The 18,269-nt window shown below is 45.3% G+C and overlaps 1 protein-coding gene across 1 annotated transcript in view; it reads left to right on the top strand.

Moving 5' to 3' along the window:
- The first annotated feature begins 6,825 nt into the window (after positions 1-6,825).
- The window catches only part of HIBCH (3-hydroxyisobutyryl-CoA hydrolase), a 671,455-nt gene continuing 660,011 nt past the window's right edge, over positions 6,826-18,269 (top strand). Inside the window, exon 1 of the mRNA XM_069225902.1 lies at positions 6,826-7,019. Within this exon, the coding sequence (XP_069082003.1) occupies positions 6,985-7,019 (35 nt within the window). The 5' untranslated portion in view covers positions 6,826-6,984. The remainder of the gene's footprint in view (positions 7,020-18,269) is intronic.

Raw genomic sequence — 18,269 nt, 5'->3', positions numbered from 1 at the left:
CAGAAAACAAGAAGCGGCGGCGCACTTACTGTATGCAGCTGCTTGGGCCAGGAGGTAACCTACCCCGGTCCGTGGTTCCCGAAGGTATGAGGAACCCGGACCGGGATACTAAAATACGCGACTTGCCGGAAGCCGGATGAGGGCAAGGTCAGGCAGTCAGGCAACGCGTAAGCGTTGGTCTGAACATGCTAGACAGTGAAAAAAGACTACTACGAATCCCGAGCCCGGCAAGGGAAACTGTAAAAAAATGTATAATTAAACACCCAGATACAGGAAGTGAATCCTAACACTGAAGAGGGGGATGAGGTACAAATGGGCACAGATTCGTGGGAAAAAAGGGGGGGGGGAAAACACTATCGGGGGGGAAAAAAGGGGGGGGGGGAAAGAAAATGGAGGCAAACATTGGGTCAGAAGTCACAAGGTGAAGCTAGTTAAAACATTACATGAAAACCAAAACGATTGCTCAGCCCAAATTATGGGTCAAAAAGGCTGGGGCAAGGGGTGCAAAGTCAAAGCGAGCAAACTAGTAAGAGTCCATGGTAGTACCTCTACTAGTCTGAAGATAAGGGGAGAATCATTTAGATAGGCAGTTCCACGGAATATCATCATTTAAACCAATGACATGAGTGCGTAACTTAAACACCCATCGTTGTTCTAACTCGAAGAGAGAATTCAGTGTGTTGCGCGAGTCAGTTTGTAGTACCAGCCACCACATGTCGTCAGGGCCATGTTTGTTGTCAAGGAAGTGGAGAGCCAATTTGGTCGTAGCACGGCTACATCTGATGTTACTGCGATGTTCATTAATTCTAAGCTTCACTGCTCTTGTGGTCATGCCTATATATTGTAATTTACAGGGACAGGTGATCATATAAACACAATTCTTTGTGTTGCAATTCGTGTGTTTAACTAAGTGCCAAAGGCCTATAGAATCAAATTCGATGGATTTTAATCGTTTGGTAAGGGTGCAGACATTGCAGGTACCACAAGGAAAATGCCCGGCCACTGGTGGGATACCCCATAATGTTTGTGAATAGGGGGGTGGCTGAATGGGGCGGGGTCTGGTATGGACAAGTAAATCTTTTACATTAGTGGTGCGTTTAAAAGCAAATAAAGGTTTTGGAATCTGCGTACCACCACTACAGAGAATGGGCCATCTCTTATTCACAACTCTCTTGATGGTGTTAGAAAGGGAGGTGAAGGTAGATACACAAGTAAGCTTTGGGTCTGGATCCTGTGGAGTAGTAGATAGTAAAATGTCTCTACTGCAGGACTTGGCCCGTTTGAAGGCTGACCTCACCACCTTGTCTGGATAATGGCGGTTACAGAGTTTATCGGTCAGGTCATCAGCTTGGGAATTGAACATACGTGTGGTACTGCAGTTCCGTCGTAGACTGAGGAATTGGCCGTAAGGAAGATTGTCTCTTAGTGCCTTGGGGTGGTGGCTCTCATACATGAGAAGACTATTGCAGTCTGTAATTTTGTGGTAAGTATGAGTATATAATTTCCCACCCTCAATACAGATCATGAGGTCCAGAAAAGGTATTTCTGTTTCAGAGACAGAGGATGTGAATTTCAAAAAGGGATTCAATGTATTAATCCAGGTAGTGAAAGCTTGTACCCCCGACAGGGCACCTTGCCAAATGATCAAGATGTCATCGATATACCTGCGCCAAAGTTTGATGTTGGTATGAAAGGGGTTGGTGTCTGGGAGTATGAACCTTGATTCAAAGTCAAACATATATAAACATGCAAGGCTGGGGGCAAAGGTGCTACCCATCGATGTTCCGCGTATCTGATGGAAAAAGAGATCCTCGAACTGGAAGAAGTTTTCTTTCAAAGCTAGAGAAGCGCTATGCATGATGAAATGTACAGGAGAAGTCAGTGTCTGATTAGTTGAGTGGAGTGCGGTTTCCACAACTTCCAAAGTAGCCTCTTGTGGGATATTCGTGTAGAGGGCTTCAACATCAAGAGTGATAAGGGCGTGAACTTCAGTAGTTGAGTTAATGTCTGCAATCAGGTTGAGGACGTCTTTGGTGTCCTTCAAATAGGTGGAAGATGACTGGACAATTGGTTGTAAGAATTTGTCACAAAAGGTGGAGAGAGGTTCAAGGACAGACCCAATACCGGAGACTATAGGGCGTCCTGGAGGAGGTATCTTGCCTTTGTGAATTTTGGGGAGACAATAGAAATAGGGAATACGTGGGCTCGTGCTGTCTAAAAAATGTGCCTCATTGCGTGAAATCCAGGTATTCCCTAAGGCTTCCTCAATCATGCCCCGTATTTCGGTTTGCAATCTCCTCGTTGGGTCAATGTTGATCTGTGTGTAATAGGTCGAGTCCCCCAGTAGACGTAGGCATTCCTGTCTGTAATCGGAGGAATTAATTATGACCGTGGCTCCCCCTTTATCCGCAGGTTTGATGACAATACTTGTGTCTGTGGAAAGTGCTTGGAGGGCATCTCTTTCAACATTAGAGATGTTGGAGAAACTCCGTTTGGGTTGTAGAGTTGCTAGGTCACTTAATACTGCTTTTTCAAATGCTAATACCTCGCAGGGCATAGCAGCGGCAGGAGGCATGAAGGTGGATGGTTTGCAGAGGCCCGTGTCTGTGGGTTGGTCAGGGTGCACTCGATCCTCAAAGAAGAATTGTAATCTAATCTTCCTGAAGAGATGAGACATTTCACAATGGAGGCGGAAAGAGTCTTCCCTGGGGGTAGGGACAAAGCCTAGTCCTTTATTCAGGACCTTCAGTTCAGTAGGGGAAAGAGATCGTGATGAAAGATTGACCACTAAATCCGATTTGGTGGGTTCTTCCCTTGACTGCGGGTTACCATTTGTGGTTCGTCCTGGGCCCAGTGTACCCTTCTGCCTCTTCCTCTCCTTCTGCCTCTTCCCCTGCCCCGGCCGCGGCCTAAAAAAGGCATATAGGGGAGTAAGGGGCGAGGTTGATAGAATGGAAATGGTTGTTGCCATGCTAAGGGTTGTCCAGGGGGGTAATGAGAAGGTCCTGGGGGGTATTGGGGGTAGTGGTAGAATGAATGAGTCCCATCATCATCTGTACTCCACCCATCGGATGAAGAGCTATTACTATATTTCCGTGGTTTCTTTATTGATGCAGATGATTCATCAGAGGAGGAGGGAAGTGTCTCAGTAGTAAAGTCATCTGTGATATAAGGGTAGACTTTGTCACGGCTAAACCTCGCAATGTCTTTTTGTAGCTTCGTAATTTTCTGTTGAGTTAAAAACTCCCTGTTGTCATTGAGTTCAGAGTTGATTTCTGCTAGTCGACTCTTAAAAGCCGCCAGTGAGACTGTAGTTTTTAGAGCGCCTTCCATGAGTGCAATCTGTACCGTGATGGAGTCAGCCAAACGCTTGGAAGTGTTGATAATCAGCACCAGCCAATCTCTGGTGCACTTCCATGCCACCTGAGCCCAGTCTTTTCTAAAAGCTAGATCTTGCAAGAAAATCCTGGGCATGTTTGAGACAAGAAGACCATTAGGGGCTATATTGGCCCTCAGATATTCGGTCATTATTGTGCCATGAAGGACGGTTTTGATAAGGTCTCTTTTAAGTGCGGACAACTTGTCCCATTCTTCTTTGGATGGACCCGAGGGTCCAGCGCCATCATTTCCCAAAATAGAAGGGGTCTGTAAAATGGCAGATACTATGTCGTCGTCAAAACTCAACCCTTGAAAATTATCCATGTTAGGGGCGTTTTGAGAGATGATGATAATCCCACAGCTGGACTGCTGTACTAATATGCTCAAAATAAGGGAGGGATCAGGAGGAATTGTGGTCCAGTGTATATCCTCCAAATGGAAATATCAAAAATTAGTAATACACTGTTCCAACCATGTAAACCAGAAAATAGTGACCGGGGTCCTAACGTCTAGGAGCAAGCGGCCTCACGCACCCATAGGGTGTCATGCTTCATCATGGGCACTGCTCCTCGTCAGACCGGCGCTGCAATGTCTGACGGGCACCACCCCTAATGGGGGGGCTCTTTGCCGGAGATCTTTTTATGTGGTGGTGCCGTGACCCCAAGGGTGATTAAAGTGTAGATGGAGATCAGAAAAAGATGTGGTTTTAAAATTGACTCTCACAACCGCCACTGAGACAGTAGAATTTATTGGACCAGATGGACGGTCAGGGCCAAGGTTAAAAAACTAAGTCAAAAGAGTGAATAAAGAAATTAAGATCAATCACTCTTATTGTGGAAAGAATTTTATTATATATCTCAAAGAGAGGAGTCTGGAAAATCTCCAGAATCTAACCTCTCATGGGTCAACATGTTTCGCATCCTGGTGGTCCAAACGGATCCAGTGATGCTGCATCAGGACCTTATGTAGCTATATGTATCTCCTAAATGATAAGGGCCACATATATTTCCAAACAAGGTATATAAGTTACTATAGGCCATCAATTTGCTGGGGGAAGTAACATTCACTTACATGAATATGGAACCACTAGTTCCTACCTCGTGCCCTGCAAAAAGAAGTACATAGGTTATACCAAAATAAGCACGAGACATGACTTATGTGTATGGTGGGAAAAGAAGGCGACCATGCTGCACAGTGAACGTGTTAACTCGTGAACACCATACATACAAATGCTTGTGAAAACAAGCTTACCGTCCTTCTATTATACCTCGACGACACAGGCCTGCAGTATATCATTTTCTTTCAGTGTAGAAAGAAAAATAGAGAACACTTCATTACAGTGTCGTACAGCTTTCATCCAGTTGTATCACATTTTAGATAAATGCTCAGGCAGTGCAAGGTGAGTTACATTTAAAAGAATTTACCCACATTTGTTTCAAATACTTGTAAAATAACTCACTAGTGTCAGAGAGCTGGCTGAGGCCTGTGCAGAGTGCTGTTCTCTTCTGCAAAAAGAACAGTTGATGGACAGAATGTAGACCAAATCAAACATTCACTCCCGTCACAGATCTGGGTTTAATCCATCAGTTATTTTGCTCAACATGCCATTCCAGTTTGGACCCAGCCATTTGCAAATCAGTCTTGATTCTGTTCCCCATGGGAACAGTCCAGCCCGAACTGCCAGGCCAGGTCCTCCCTGGACCAGAAACAAGCATCCTGGAACCGGTTTCGGGTATCCCCCATCTTCAGCCAGGCTAGCTTAAATCTGGTGGCATAGTGAGCACGGGTCCCACGTCTGGGTATACCCTTCCCACTTGGGGCGACAAATGCAAAAAGAACAGCTGATGGACGGATTGTAGACCAAATCAAACATTTACCCCCAGTCACAGATCTGGGTTTAATCCATCAGTTTTTTTTGCACACCATGCCATTACAGTTTGGACCCAGCCATATGCAAATCAGTATTGACCCTGTTCCTAATGGGAACAGTCCAGCCCGAAATGCCAGGCCAGGTCCTCCCGGGATCAGAAACAAGCATCCTGGGACCGGTTTCGGGGTATCACTCCTCTTCAGCCAGGCTAGCTTGAATATGGTGGCTTAGTGAGCACGGCAGTGCACAACAAGCTGCTGCTTGCTTTTCCTGTCAGCGCGCTACGCACTATGCTCAGGGGTAGGCCAAAATATGGAGCTTGCATTCTCATCAGTCTGACTCAAGGCTTCAAGATGAGTTCTCTGCAGAAACGCAATACTTGCAAGGTTATTGGTTACCGCTCATTTCCACCAAAAATACGCTGAGGTAGGGACCCTCGTGACTCCTGCCCCTCAAGGAATGTTTTGGCACCCAAAATGTTGGGCACTTAAATCCAGCCAGGGACCCCACAGCCGCCAGTAGTGCTTTTTCCCGCACAAATGAGAAAAAAAAATATTGCGGGGACTCTCCCAATCTGCAAATGTACTGTGTGATATCAGCTCTTCACTGGTAGACCATGTGAAGTAAGCAGAGATCACATGACACACAGAATCATCGTGTGAGTTGGCAGGCCTGCATTTAATTCATTCTTTCATTCACATGGTCTCCCATTCTTTCACAAATCACTGAAAACTGAATGGTCCTTATAGCCATGTAATTATTGAATGCTGAGCTACTTTAAAAAAGTGATATTGCATTAATGAATTCAGGCCATGACCAACCAGTATTTTTTTTAATTATTCATTAATTAATCTATCCACCTTCATTAATCCTATGTCCTGGCAATAATTAATCTTCATTTCACACGACCTTTATTAAAATTATCTATTCATGTATTTTAATTAATACATTCAAGAATGCACTTGCAAATGCATTCGACATTCATCCAATCCATACATCATCTCGTCACTCATCCATTCAATCACCTGTCAATCCATTCATCCGTGATCTCGAACGCAGTTTTGCTGAATTAGGCTGTTGTATAAAATAGCAAGAAAGGAAAGGACTTATTACGTGGCAGCATGTCAATAATCGAGGCTTGTCTCTGGTCTCAGCAGAACTGAAAACTAGGAAAATTGAGTTTTCTCTCCTCTTTGTAAAGATGGCGCGTTTACTGACAGCGTTTTAGCTCCTTTGCCCCCTTGTCCCTTGACGATTTCCATTGGGTTCTATTAGGTTCATGTGGCTCTAGCTTGCTGAGTATACACACCATGTGCAGCCGTGGTTTCAAAAGCCAATCTATCAACGTTACAGCCAGGCTAATGGTGGTCGATAGTCTCGGTCTTTCATCTGAACGAAATGTACTGACAAATGTAGTGATTTAAATAACTATAGCACTATGAGCATTTTTTCGGAAATTAAGCACCAATTAATTCCCCTAGCAAAACAGTGACATTAACGTTAACAAATTTACTTGATTCACTATTGTCAAGAAACTATATCAATTAGTTTGTGCGCATCTCTCATTTCAAAGGTTTGATTTACCACCACCACTCAAATATGGCCGCTAAGTTACAAAAGAGACTCTGGCACCATTCTAACTTCTCTCGAATCTTTGACAAGACCCAAACTGTGGCTGGCTTTGTGGAGTCGCATAAAATTAATTTACAAAGTCGCTTCCCAAAGGCACCCGAGTCATGATGACCGCAGCGCTCCTTGCGTCAAAGTTCAGGTAGGCTTGCAGGCAGCCGTGCTGCTGACTATGCTCATCGGCCCATCTTGTGTCCCCAGCGTGTTCGTTCACAGTGTATAGTTTCAGTCGCCATCTCTGTCTTCTGTAGTATGCGGTACTGCTTGTTCTGGGTCACTAAGGGGCTTCTGCTGATGTAAATCGCTCATTTACGAAGGACTGTATATTAAGGGGCAGCTTCGATCCGATCAGCAGACAGACGTACACCAAAATAAAGACCGAACCTCCTTGTGTCCACAGTCTCGAAAAGCTTATGTCTGAAACTTCAGCTGTTCTCTCCTTTTACCCAAAGGCACGTCGCATTTGGCACTTAAAAACAACACTTCATATTTTGATACGGGCTTACAAATGAGTTTCATCGTACAGTCCAGTACGCTGTAGTCTAAAAAGCTGGTTGGTTAAAAAGGGCACGATCGACGGGTATGACGTAAGAGCAGCCTAATGTGATGAACTTCCCTCATCCTCTACGCGTCACACTGTAACCAGGAGCACCAAATTATGCAGCTGGGGAGCACCAAATAATGCGGCAAAAAAAAGACAAATTATGCAGTACATTTTTTTAATAGTATCACTTTATTATTTTCTAAATGTTACTCATTGTAATACTGTCTGGGCAAAGCTTTAACCTTATTAGTACCTCTTTAGCAACCAAATACCTAAATAAGCAACTAAAAGATGACCAGTGAACCTTTGCACAGGGGCTTCCAATGTGCGTGAACTTTTGATCGTTGGAGCTAGCAATAATTTGTTTGTTAAAACATGCATCAGATGTCAGCTTATGCAGCAAATGCAGTAAATCATTAATTGTGCGATAAAAGCTGCAGAATCACATAATTCTGTGTAAGACATTTTCACAATGCATGTGTTATACTTTTAGGAACAATTTATTACCAGCAGTTGAACAAGTATTAGCAAAGGCAATAGATGTTTCCTATGCCAATATCTTTTAGCTAAGTTGTACAACAGTGTGTCTACAAGTAAAAAAAAAAGCGATATAATGAGGTCATAGTGCTTTTTTCTTATGGTAGGTGAGCTACAAGGACTACGGGTCAGGCAATGGGAAGCTAAAATGTTAGACGTTAGAAAAACAGCGATATGATGCAGACTGCATTTGCCATGTGTGAGAGGAGGCCTCTTTTTGCATGGTTAGCCCCCACTTTTTGCCTGATGTTGATGTGTTCTAGAAGTTGGTAGTGCCCAGGCCCCCTGTTAAACAGGTTCCCTGGGCCAGCTCTCTTTCCCTAAAACTGTTGTGATGCTTGCCACAATTGGTTATACTCTTAAATACCCCTGTAAGTCCTTAGTAAATGGGTACCCTAGTACCGAGGGCCCCCTGGGGGCAGCAGCACTGATTATGCCATCCCCAAGGGCCCTGCACCCAGATGTACGCAGCATTTCCATTGCAGACTGAGTGTACTGGGGCAACCCTAAAAGGATAAATTTGACATGGCACACGCTCTGTGTGCCCTGTCCACCCTACACTGCATATGTTATGGGTAAGCCACCCCTCTAGCAGGCCTTCCAGCCCTAAGGCAGGGTGCACCATACTGTGTGAGGGCATAGCTGCATGAGCAATATGCCCCCACTGTGTCCTTGCCAAACCTAGACATGGTGAGTGAATAGGGCAGCCATTTTTAATGTATGTACTGGTCACTGGTCAAACATGAGTTCCCCAGCTACAAAATGGCCACACTGTACCCTGGGTTGTTTGGTATCAAACAACTCAGAATATTAAATCCAAACTGGTGCCAGTATTGGCTTTAACCCTAAATGTACCCAGGGGCCACTTTAGAGGTGTCCCCTGCAAAAGCTAACTCTAACTGGCAGAGTTGCTGGCTGGTTCCATCCAGCTGCCACTGCAGACAGACAATATATAAACCTGGGGGAGAGCCCTGGCTCTCTGGTTTGTAAGACAATGCCCTTCCTGGGTGGAGGAGCTAACTCCCCCTCCCTCAAGAATGTGCAACACCCTGGCGGTGAGCTTCAAAGGGCTACAGCCCCTGAAACTCGAGCCTCCGGGCCTGCTGCTAGCAGCAGAGGACTTCTCCCTTTGCAAACCCCCACTTTTGGTGGGAGCAAAGGCGGGAAACCAGACAAAGGGTAGGAGGAGTGGCCTCACTGAGCATGCACCACCCCTAAGTGCTTGCATGCGAAGTGCACCCTCTGATTCAGATTTCTCCATCTTGGAATAGAGAAAAATAGCCAATGAGGTTTAGGGAAGTGACCCTTCCCACAGGGAGTGGTCACTATAGTGAGTGTAGCCACACATGGGTAAGTGCCCCATTGGACACTACCAGGTTCCCCCTAAAACATCCACTAAATTCAGTAGTTAGTGGGCTCCCCTAGACCAAGATTTTAGATTCGAAAAGGATTCCAAGAAGGCAAGAAAACCAGCACCAGAGAAACCGCCAGGACGAGAACTGAGGACCTGCTGCACCGGAAGAGGCACCAAGACCCCTCCTTGCTGCACCAGAGTCCCAACAATCACGACAGTGGAGGAGCTGAACACTGGACTGACCCCAAGAAACCCTGGGGACCTCCAGGCTTTAAGGATCCCCCCAGATATCCCTCCTGAGTGACGGCATCACTCAAGAAAAACAAGACTGCAAAAGACCAAGAAAACAGTGAAGGCCACTTCACTGAATCTCCAATAACTCCGCAACCGGAAGTCACAGCTGGACCCAACGACACACAGACGACAGTCTGGAAATGCCCCCCCAACTGTACCGAGTGTAGCTGCGACCCCTGGTGGCCGAGATAGAGCAATACCTAGGTCCTGGTCAGCTGATGTCAGACCAGGAGAAAACCAGCTCCCCCAGAGCTAACAAAGGATCAGGAGGAAGCCCCAGTCAAGGGACTTCAGGAACACCCCGGACCTCCGACCAGAGTGCCCCCGTTGTCCTGCAAGCGACTCCCAAAGAGACTTACCTCCAGCTCTAGAGGATTCCGTTGCGCACAGCATCCAATTCCTCCAAAACGCCCTGCACCTGGGTGAGAGTTAACATGCAAAGGGAAGCTAAAAAAAAGTGCTACGATGCGGCCTGGCTGTGTCCTTAGCGCTTTATTTCCTTATGGCAGATGGGCAACACAGACACTAGGGGGGGACTAGATGGGAGATAAAAGGCAACAGGGACAAAGGGAGGGTTTGGGGGGTAGAATGGAAGACAGAACACGGACAACAGGTGGTAGTGAAAGTAAATATTATTGCTATTATTATTGGTTATTGTAGGAAGTTGGCTCTGTATATACTATTTTAAAGTAAGAAATAGTGTGCACAGAGTCAGAGGATTCCCCTTAGAGGTAAGATAGTGGCAAAAAGAGATAATTCTAATGCTCTATTTTGTGGTAGTGTGGTCGAGCAGTAGGCTTATCAGAGGGTAGTGTTAAGCATTTGTTGTACACACACAGGCAATAAATGAGGAACACACACTCAAAGACTTACTCCAGGCCAATAGGTTTTTATATAGAAAAATATATTTTCTTAGTTTATTTTAAGAACCACAGGTTCAAGATTTACAAGTAATACTTTAAATGTAAGGTACTTCACTTAGATACTTTAGGAACTTTGAATAAAAGCAATATCATATACAGTCTTTGTAAAAATGGCAATAAACTATTTTATAGTCATAAAAAGGCCAGTGTTTATAGTATAACACTTAGTGCAAAAATCCACAGTTCCTGGGGGAGGTAAGTAAAGGTTAGGTTTGCAGGTAAGTAAAACACTTACAAGTCTCAAAGTTGGGGCCAAGGTAGCCCACCGTTGGGGGTTCAAGACACCCCAAAGTTACCACAGCAGCAGCTCAGGGCCGGTCAGGTGCAGAGGTCAAAGAGGTGCCCAAAACACATAGGCTTCAATGGAGAACAGGGGTGCCCCGGTTCCATTCTGCCAGCAGGTAAGTACCCGCGTCCTCGGGGGGGCAGACCAGGGAGGTTTTGTAGGGCACCGGGGGGACACAAGAGGCACAGAAAGTACACCCTCAGCGACACAGGGGCGGCCGGGTGCAGTGTGCAAACAGGCGTCGGGTTTTAGATAGAAAGTAATGGAAGGACCCGGGGGTCACTTCAACGATGCAGGCAGGCACGGGGGCTCCTCGGGGTAGCCACCACCAGGGCTAGTCAGAGGGTCGCCTTGGGGACGCTCCTGCACTGGAGTTCGGTTCTTTCAGGTCCTGGGGGCTGCAGGTGCAGTGTTGGTTCCAGGCGTCGGGCCCCTTGTTACAGGCAGTCGCGGTCAGGCGGAGCCTCTGGATTCTCTCTGCAGGCGTCGCTGTGGGGGCTCAGGAGGGTCATCTCTGGTTACTCACAGGCTCGAAGTCGCCGGGGAGTCCTCCCTGAGGTGTTGGTTTTCTGCAGGTCGAGCCGGGGGCATCGGGTGCAGAGTGGAAAGTCTCACGCTTCCGGCGGGAAACGTGAAGTCTTTAAAGTTGCTTCTTTGTTGCAAAGAAGTTGCATGTTTTTGAACAGAGCCGCTGTTGACTGGAGTTTCTTGGTCCTTGGGTGCAGGACAGTCCTCTAAGGCTTCAGAGGTCGCTGGTCCCTGTTGGATGTGTTGCTGTTGCAGTTTTCTTCGAAGTTGGGAGACAGGCCGGTAGGGCTGGGGCCAAAGCAGTTGTCGTCTCCTTCTTCTCTGCAGGAGTTCAGGTCAGCAGTCCTTCTTCTTCTTAAGGTTGCAGGAATCTGATTTCCTGGGATCTGGGGAGCCCCTAAATACTGAATTTAGGGGTGTGTTTAGGTCTGGGAGGGCAGTAGCCAATTAAGCGCTGGAGACCTTACTCCTGGCTGAAAAGCACAATGTTGTCTGCATATTGTAAGACACGCACCAGTTCATTCACTAAGTTTAGGGGTCACATGCCACTTACGCCAATAGAGTCAAGATCTGCTGTATAGATGTTAAATAAAGTCAGGGCGAGCACACACCCCTGTTTTAAACCATTATACATAGGGATCTTCCGTTTGAATCTGTTGCCATTTCCAATTTTAACCTGAACCCAGGTACCTGTGTGTAGATTTCTAATCACATGTAGCAATTTCTGTGGTATACCCCAGCTTCCCATTTTTGCCCATAATTTCTGGTGCAGCACCTTATCAAAGGCAGCTTTTAAATTGATAGAGCAGGCATAAAGTGACATGTGTTTTCTCTTGGCTTTTTCAGCAAGAAGTGAGACCGCTAGAAGATTGATCGAGGTAGTCATTCTTGCCCTGAAAACTGTCTGTGTTTTTGGAATGATGTTAGTTGCAGAAGTCCACACTTCCAGGTCCAATAATAGATTAGAGGCAAAAATCTTAGCTTCCACTTTTATCAAGGCAGTTAACTGATAATTTATTGGGTCTGATCTTCAACCGGCTTTATGTATGGGATGCAAGATGCTGCCTCTCCATGACGGTGATATAACATTGGTAGTAAAGTCCTGATTGAACAACAGAGCAAGAATTGATGCCCAGAAGGGTTGGGCTTGCCTAAATAAACAGGTGGGGAGACCGTTCGAGCTGGGAGACCCATCAGATCTCAACTTCTTAAGCATAACCCCGCAATTGAACGTTGGACAGCCATTGGGTTTCCAAAGAGGGTTGGATTTGGAAAGTTGAAGGAGAACGTTCCACTTTGGGCGGAGTGGGCAGCATGTTCCTTGCTTCCTGATCCCCCTGAAAACGCTGCCGTAATGAAGGTTGACCATTCCACTTCCAAAATTCCTGCATTGTGATGGCTGATTTTCCCATTTGCAAGGGAGTTAATTTCAGCCCGAAAACGATGACTATTTTTCATTTTGCATACATGTAGAAGCTTCAACCTAACTTGGGTCTGATGAGACCGTTTGGCAGGCCAAATGTTATTCCTATATTGTTGCCTTAGGGCTACGATTTGTTGTCTGGAATTATGGCCAGCCATTGGATCATGTAGCCAAAGCTTTCTAATGGCCATTTAGTTTTCTTTTTTCCAACCGAAGTGTGTTGGTGAACCATGTGACCCCTTCCTTGTTGGTTTTACAATTTGTAAAACGCTGATTGCTGCAAAATGACCCAGGAGTGTCGTAGTCAGGGACTCCAAGAAGTGCATCAGATGTATACCATGTACACGGTTGTACTGTCGTACAAAGTTGAATATAAAAAGGATTAAAGGCTTGATTTCTGCTTCCTTCCATATTAAACGCCTAAGATTGTAAGCACTTGATGTTATCAACAGATCTTTTGCATATGGCGCTCTAGGAGGGTTTAACAGTGATTCGACGTGCTGGCCAAAATGGTCACTCTCAACTCTGTCAAGAATACTGTAGTGCATGACCATTGGGAGTAACTCCAAGTCAACAAATGTATAATCCAGAATGGAAGAAGACTTGTTACTGACTCTAGTGAAAGCTGCTGGTTGATTTTGATGTAAGCTGCCGTTTAGTGAGTATAGACTCCTACTTTCCAAGACCATTACACATTCTTTCCTGAGCCAGTAATTTTTATGGTAAGATGTTATTACTGGGGGAGTTTTGTTATCTGCACTCAACAGTGGAGATTGTTTATAGTCAATATTGCTTCCGAATAGGTGCATGTTAAAATCCCCTGATAAGACCAGCCATGCATGGAGAAATGTGTATTGTAGGGATTTAATTAATTTGTATACGACTTCAAGTTTCCCTGCTTTGCCTTTTTTACTTGGGTGGATGTAGACATTGCACACTAAAAGGCAGGATTCACAAACTGAATGTGAGATAGTTGGAGCTGAAAATTTAACACATTGAGCCCATGAGAGGGCCAAGTTAATCGGAGCATGTTGCCACAGCAGATGCGATCCAACGTATGTTGACAATCCACCTGCTGCTCTGCCTGCCTTTGTTGATTTCATGGCAGCTAGGTGATATTCCTTAAAGCCTGTGATTGAAATCTGCTTCTCTGACCATGTTTTCTGCAACAATACAATATCGTATTTTGACAAATGGTTGATGAAATCTTCCTCTCCCGCCTTGTTACTAAGACCATTTACGTTCCAAGAGCACAAGGATAATATGCTGGAGCTATGGCTGCTTGAGATTCATGCTGCCATTCTATCCCCTTGTGTGGCATGTGATTTAGTGGCAAGAGATACTTGTCTCGCATAACTAGGTGCACCAGAGCCCTCTGTTTGTTGAATCCTGAAATTCAAAAGGGTATAAGGTGGTGGTTTGAGAGGGCCAATCGCTCCCTTAACATCCTGGTGTCATGGGAGTTTCTCCTCGTTACTAGGTTCTGTTGTGGGCGAAGGGGTCTGGGATAAGGCTGTAATGCAGCCCTTGACAGTCCTATGCTCCATCTTAAAAATCTGTCCCTTTTTGCCATACTACTGTGGCAGTCCTGCTATCTCACCCGGTAACAAATGTTATTTCCCTTCTTAGTAAAGCTGGATTATTAGCTGAAAAGGAGGGCTGAGCTATTGCTTGAACCTGAGCAAAGGAAGCATGCCTTGGACTAAGGCCAATTTGTTGATTGCCCTGAAGGTCCTTTGAGATATTTTGATGAGGCACCTTACTCTGGTCCTCTAGATTTAAATCATTGGGTACCGGTGGAACTATGTCTACTGGCCAGACTACGCTGTCTGGAGCGAATTGAACAGTGGCTCTCCCTCCGGTTGAATAGGCTCTGATGATGAGAGCTCTTTAGATTGCAAAAGATTGTATGGTTCTTTTTGTTGGAAGAGTGGTTAGAGTAGCTGTAATTTCTGCTGATCGTTGTCCTTCTTTGAAGGTTGTAAACCTCCTCAGGGCAGTAATGCTGGAACTATGTCCTTATTCTGCTTGTTATTCTTAGCCTTCTGAGACGTTTACGCTCTCTTTTAGTCATAGGTGGCTTTGCTTTTTGGAGGCCTCGTGGGAGAGCTCTGTGAAGGACTATAAACCAGGGGCTCCTGTGAAATTTCAATATTTCTTTGCTTAGAAATCCCCTTCTGTATCCAACACAGCACCATGGCAGGACTCAACTATTTTTTTCAGATCGGAGGTGTCCTGCACCCTCCCGAACTGGCTTGCTTCATGGATTACCTTCTGGAAATTCTCACTGTCAAATTTTGCAGCAGGCTCAAGTGCCAAGGAAGGTTTTGAAAGCTTAATGGCAGCCAAAATTTCTGCCAGAATGGACGGCATTGTTTTTAAGTGATCGAAAAAGGAAGAACATTGGCACTAGTGATAAACTGTGTCAGGATCTTTCGCCACTAGCTTAATAAGATAGTTAAGGTCTTTCAACTTTTGATCAATGCTAACAACATGAATTGCCAGGGAGTTTACAATGTCAACTTGGAGGTCAAGTTTTTCTGAGTGTAAAGAAAGGGCAGAGGAGATCACTTCCATTGAGTTTAAAAGCAGGGTCCACAAAGGCGGCGGCACAAGTGCATTATGGCCAGTATCATGTGTGGCCCCCTGGTCATTGGGCTTCATCCCAGCATGCTTGAGGGGGCCCTGTGCAGTAATGCGACTTGTACGGTGGTCCCCAGCCTACTACTAAGCTCAAAGGGTGTTGCCTTGTTACTGTGGCCCTTAGCAAGGGGTGAATCTGTGACAAGCTCTAGGCTGTCTCCAAGGTTTACTCCCCCTGGCAAACAGGAGTCCAATTGGGCTGGTTCATTAGACCGTTTAATCTTTATTGGAGATATGGATGTTATAATCGTGTTTGGGGCCTGAAGTTGTAGTTGCGTCCTACTGCTCAATAAGGCCATCTTGGCTATCATCAAATGGACTCAATAAGAGCTCTTGCCGTAAGACAAAATATTCCGGAGATTTTTTAGAGAGGAGTTAACTTAGCACAATTCACACAGGAGGATAGAGGATCTCTGTTGGGGGCATGCTGGAGGATATTATTTTCCACAGTAACACTGGAGAAGGGCTCCATAGAATATAAATCTTTGTCGTATACATGCACATCAGCTAAGATTTCCAGTTGCTTTGGCCTTTTTGAGTTTGAAGGCTCCTTCTATGTCAACAGGTTTGAGCAAACCTCAGCCAATTTGCTAGCTGACTTACGGCCATGGGCAGGAGCAGAGTTTGCTATAGAAGATTTAAGGAAGTCTGTGATCTTTTCCTTCCTCAGTCTTTTAGAAATAGGGCTTGAAATGGCCAATGTGCACTTGTTAAGGCCATCTGTAACTGTAGAAGTAACATTTATCTTTGGCCCTTGTCTTTTAGCATCTTTCGATGCACTGCACACCTTGCCGGACCTCATTGCGCAGAACAGCAAGCAGTAAGAATTTGACAATGTTCAGCAGCACGTTAATTTGGCCTGGCACTCAAGGCCTTGTTATTACACTGATGGATGACTAGGTGAGTGATGCAACTTGACTCTAAGACCACTCGGAGTAGCGACAGGTAGACTGTCAGAGTTAGGTAATTGGTGTAGCTTGGTCCTCCAGCCACTCCAATTTGCTGGATGACAGTAGTATACTGTCGCTGTTAGTCAATGGAGGCGCCGCCACACCCCACCGACACCTCTGGTGGGAGGGCATGAATGCGCCTCGGATATTGTTACATATGCCACCACACCCAACCTTTCACCTGAGGTGGAGGGCACGAGCATGCCCCGTAGAACTTTGCAGGTGGCTCCTAAATGATGGTTGAACTGAAGAAAAATAGCGAGCGGGACACTACAGGCCTCCTGCAAGCCGCACCTGGACTGACAAGGCTACTTCTGCAGGAGCCCCAGGCACACACTCTGCAGTGGTCAGCTACGGCCTCTGCGCTCGCGTCAGTGGTGCGTTATGGAGCTCACGATGGGCAGCAGGTAAAGTAAACAAAAGCAGAGACTGCCGGGGTCGCAATGCTGCACAATACATAAAATTAAATTGCTGGGAGCAAAACCGCAAGAGCAGACCGAAGAGCGACTGGCGGGCTGAGGGCGATTGAAAGAGCAACTGCTCACTGCCCTGAGAACCGGGCTGGCCGCCGAAGGTGCTTTTTGCCTAATCTGTCCATATTGAAGTGGGGAATGTCCCCATGCTGCACAATTATAGGAGCCCTACACCTACCATCACCTCCCTTCCTATGCCTACCAGTGAAGGCCACTCTGAAGGAGCAGTCCAAGGATTTGTTACTGCAGTTACGTGTGGCGACTGGTGCATGCAGTGTGGTGAACCTGTGCGAGGTATGTGTTTTACAGACACAGGAGCACTCCTCGGTCTCAATAGTGTTTTAGGAAATATAAATCCATCATTATGACTGAAAAATCTGCTTACTCTATTGAAAAAATGTAATCTGCTAAAAACTAAGCCAAGAAAGCTTTTTCAAACGTCAACACACTTGTAAGTTTCAATAACAATAATACAACTGGCCTGAACCAATCCTTTTGTACAAACTTGCCAATCATTCTTATTCAAAAGTCAATGAGGTCTATAATGGGTTTTCCTCTAGAATGCAAACTTACCTACTTGATTCTAATCACGAAAGCCCTTTTTTGGGATCTATGACCCTTAATGCAGTCACCGTTCTGACTGTCGAGCAGGTGTCAAAACTAATGGAATCAATTAAATCAGGTGCTTCATCAGATCCCTGCCCTTCCAGAATACTCCATTTAGCACCGAAGACAGTAGCTTTACATCTTACCCAGCTTTTACATAGCATGTTTAATTCAGAATATTGTCCTGGACTTTGGAAAAAGACCTCTGTATTACTGATAGTAAAGAAACTTTTGCTTGATCCTCTCGAAGTTAACAGTTACCATTCCATTTCTCGCCTGCCAATCCCAGCCAAAATAGTGGAGAAGGCTATGAATATGGAACTTTCTTCCTTTCTAAATAGCAATTGTAGGAAGCTGGTTCTGTATATTCTATATCAAAATGAGATATAGTGTGCACAGAGTCCAGGGGTTCCCCAGAGGCTTAAAAGAGGCTAAAGTAGATAATACTAATGCTCTCTTTTGTGGTAGTGTGGTCGAGCACTTAGGCTTATCAGAGGTAGTGCAAAGCATCTGTGGTACACACACAGACAATAAAGGAAGCACACACTCCATGACTAACTCCAGGCCAATGGTTTTTATATATCAAAAATATCTTTTGTTAATTTATTTATAGAACCACAAGATTCAAGTTGCATTTACGTACATGAATAAATAAGTATTCAACATATGTATCAATACCACTTTGATTAGAAATTGCAAGTTATACAGTTTTTGAATAAATGGTAATAATCTACTTTAAAAGTTGACAGTGCAATTTTCAGAAACAGTTCCTGGGGGGAAGAAAAGTTAGTACAATTTGGAGGTAAATACACAACTTACAGTTACAGTCTC

This window comes from Pleurodeles waltl, chromosome 3_1 (assembly GCF_031143425.1).
Source record: "Pleurodeles waltl isolate 20211129_DDA chromosome 3_1, aPleWal1.hap1.20221129, whole genome shotgun sequence".
NCBI classification, from domain to species: Eukaryota; Metazoa; Chordata; class Amphibia; order Caudata; family Salamandridae; genus Pleurodeles; species Pleurodeles waltl.
Note: the sequence above shows the minus strand (reverse complement) of the source record. Positions and strands in the feature narration are given on the sequence as shown.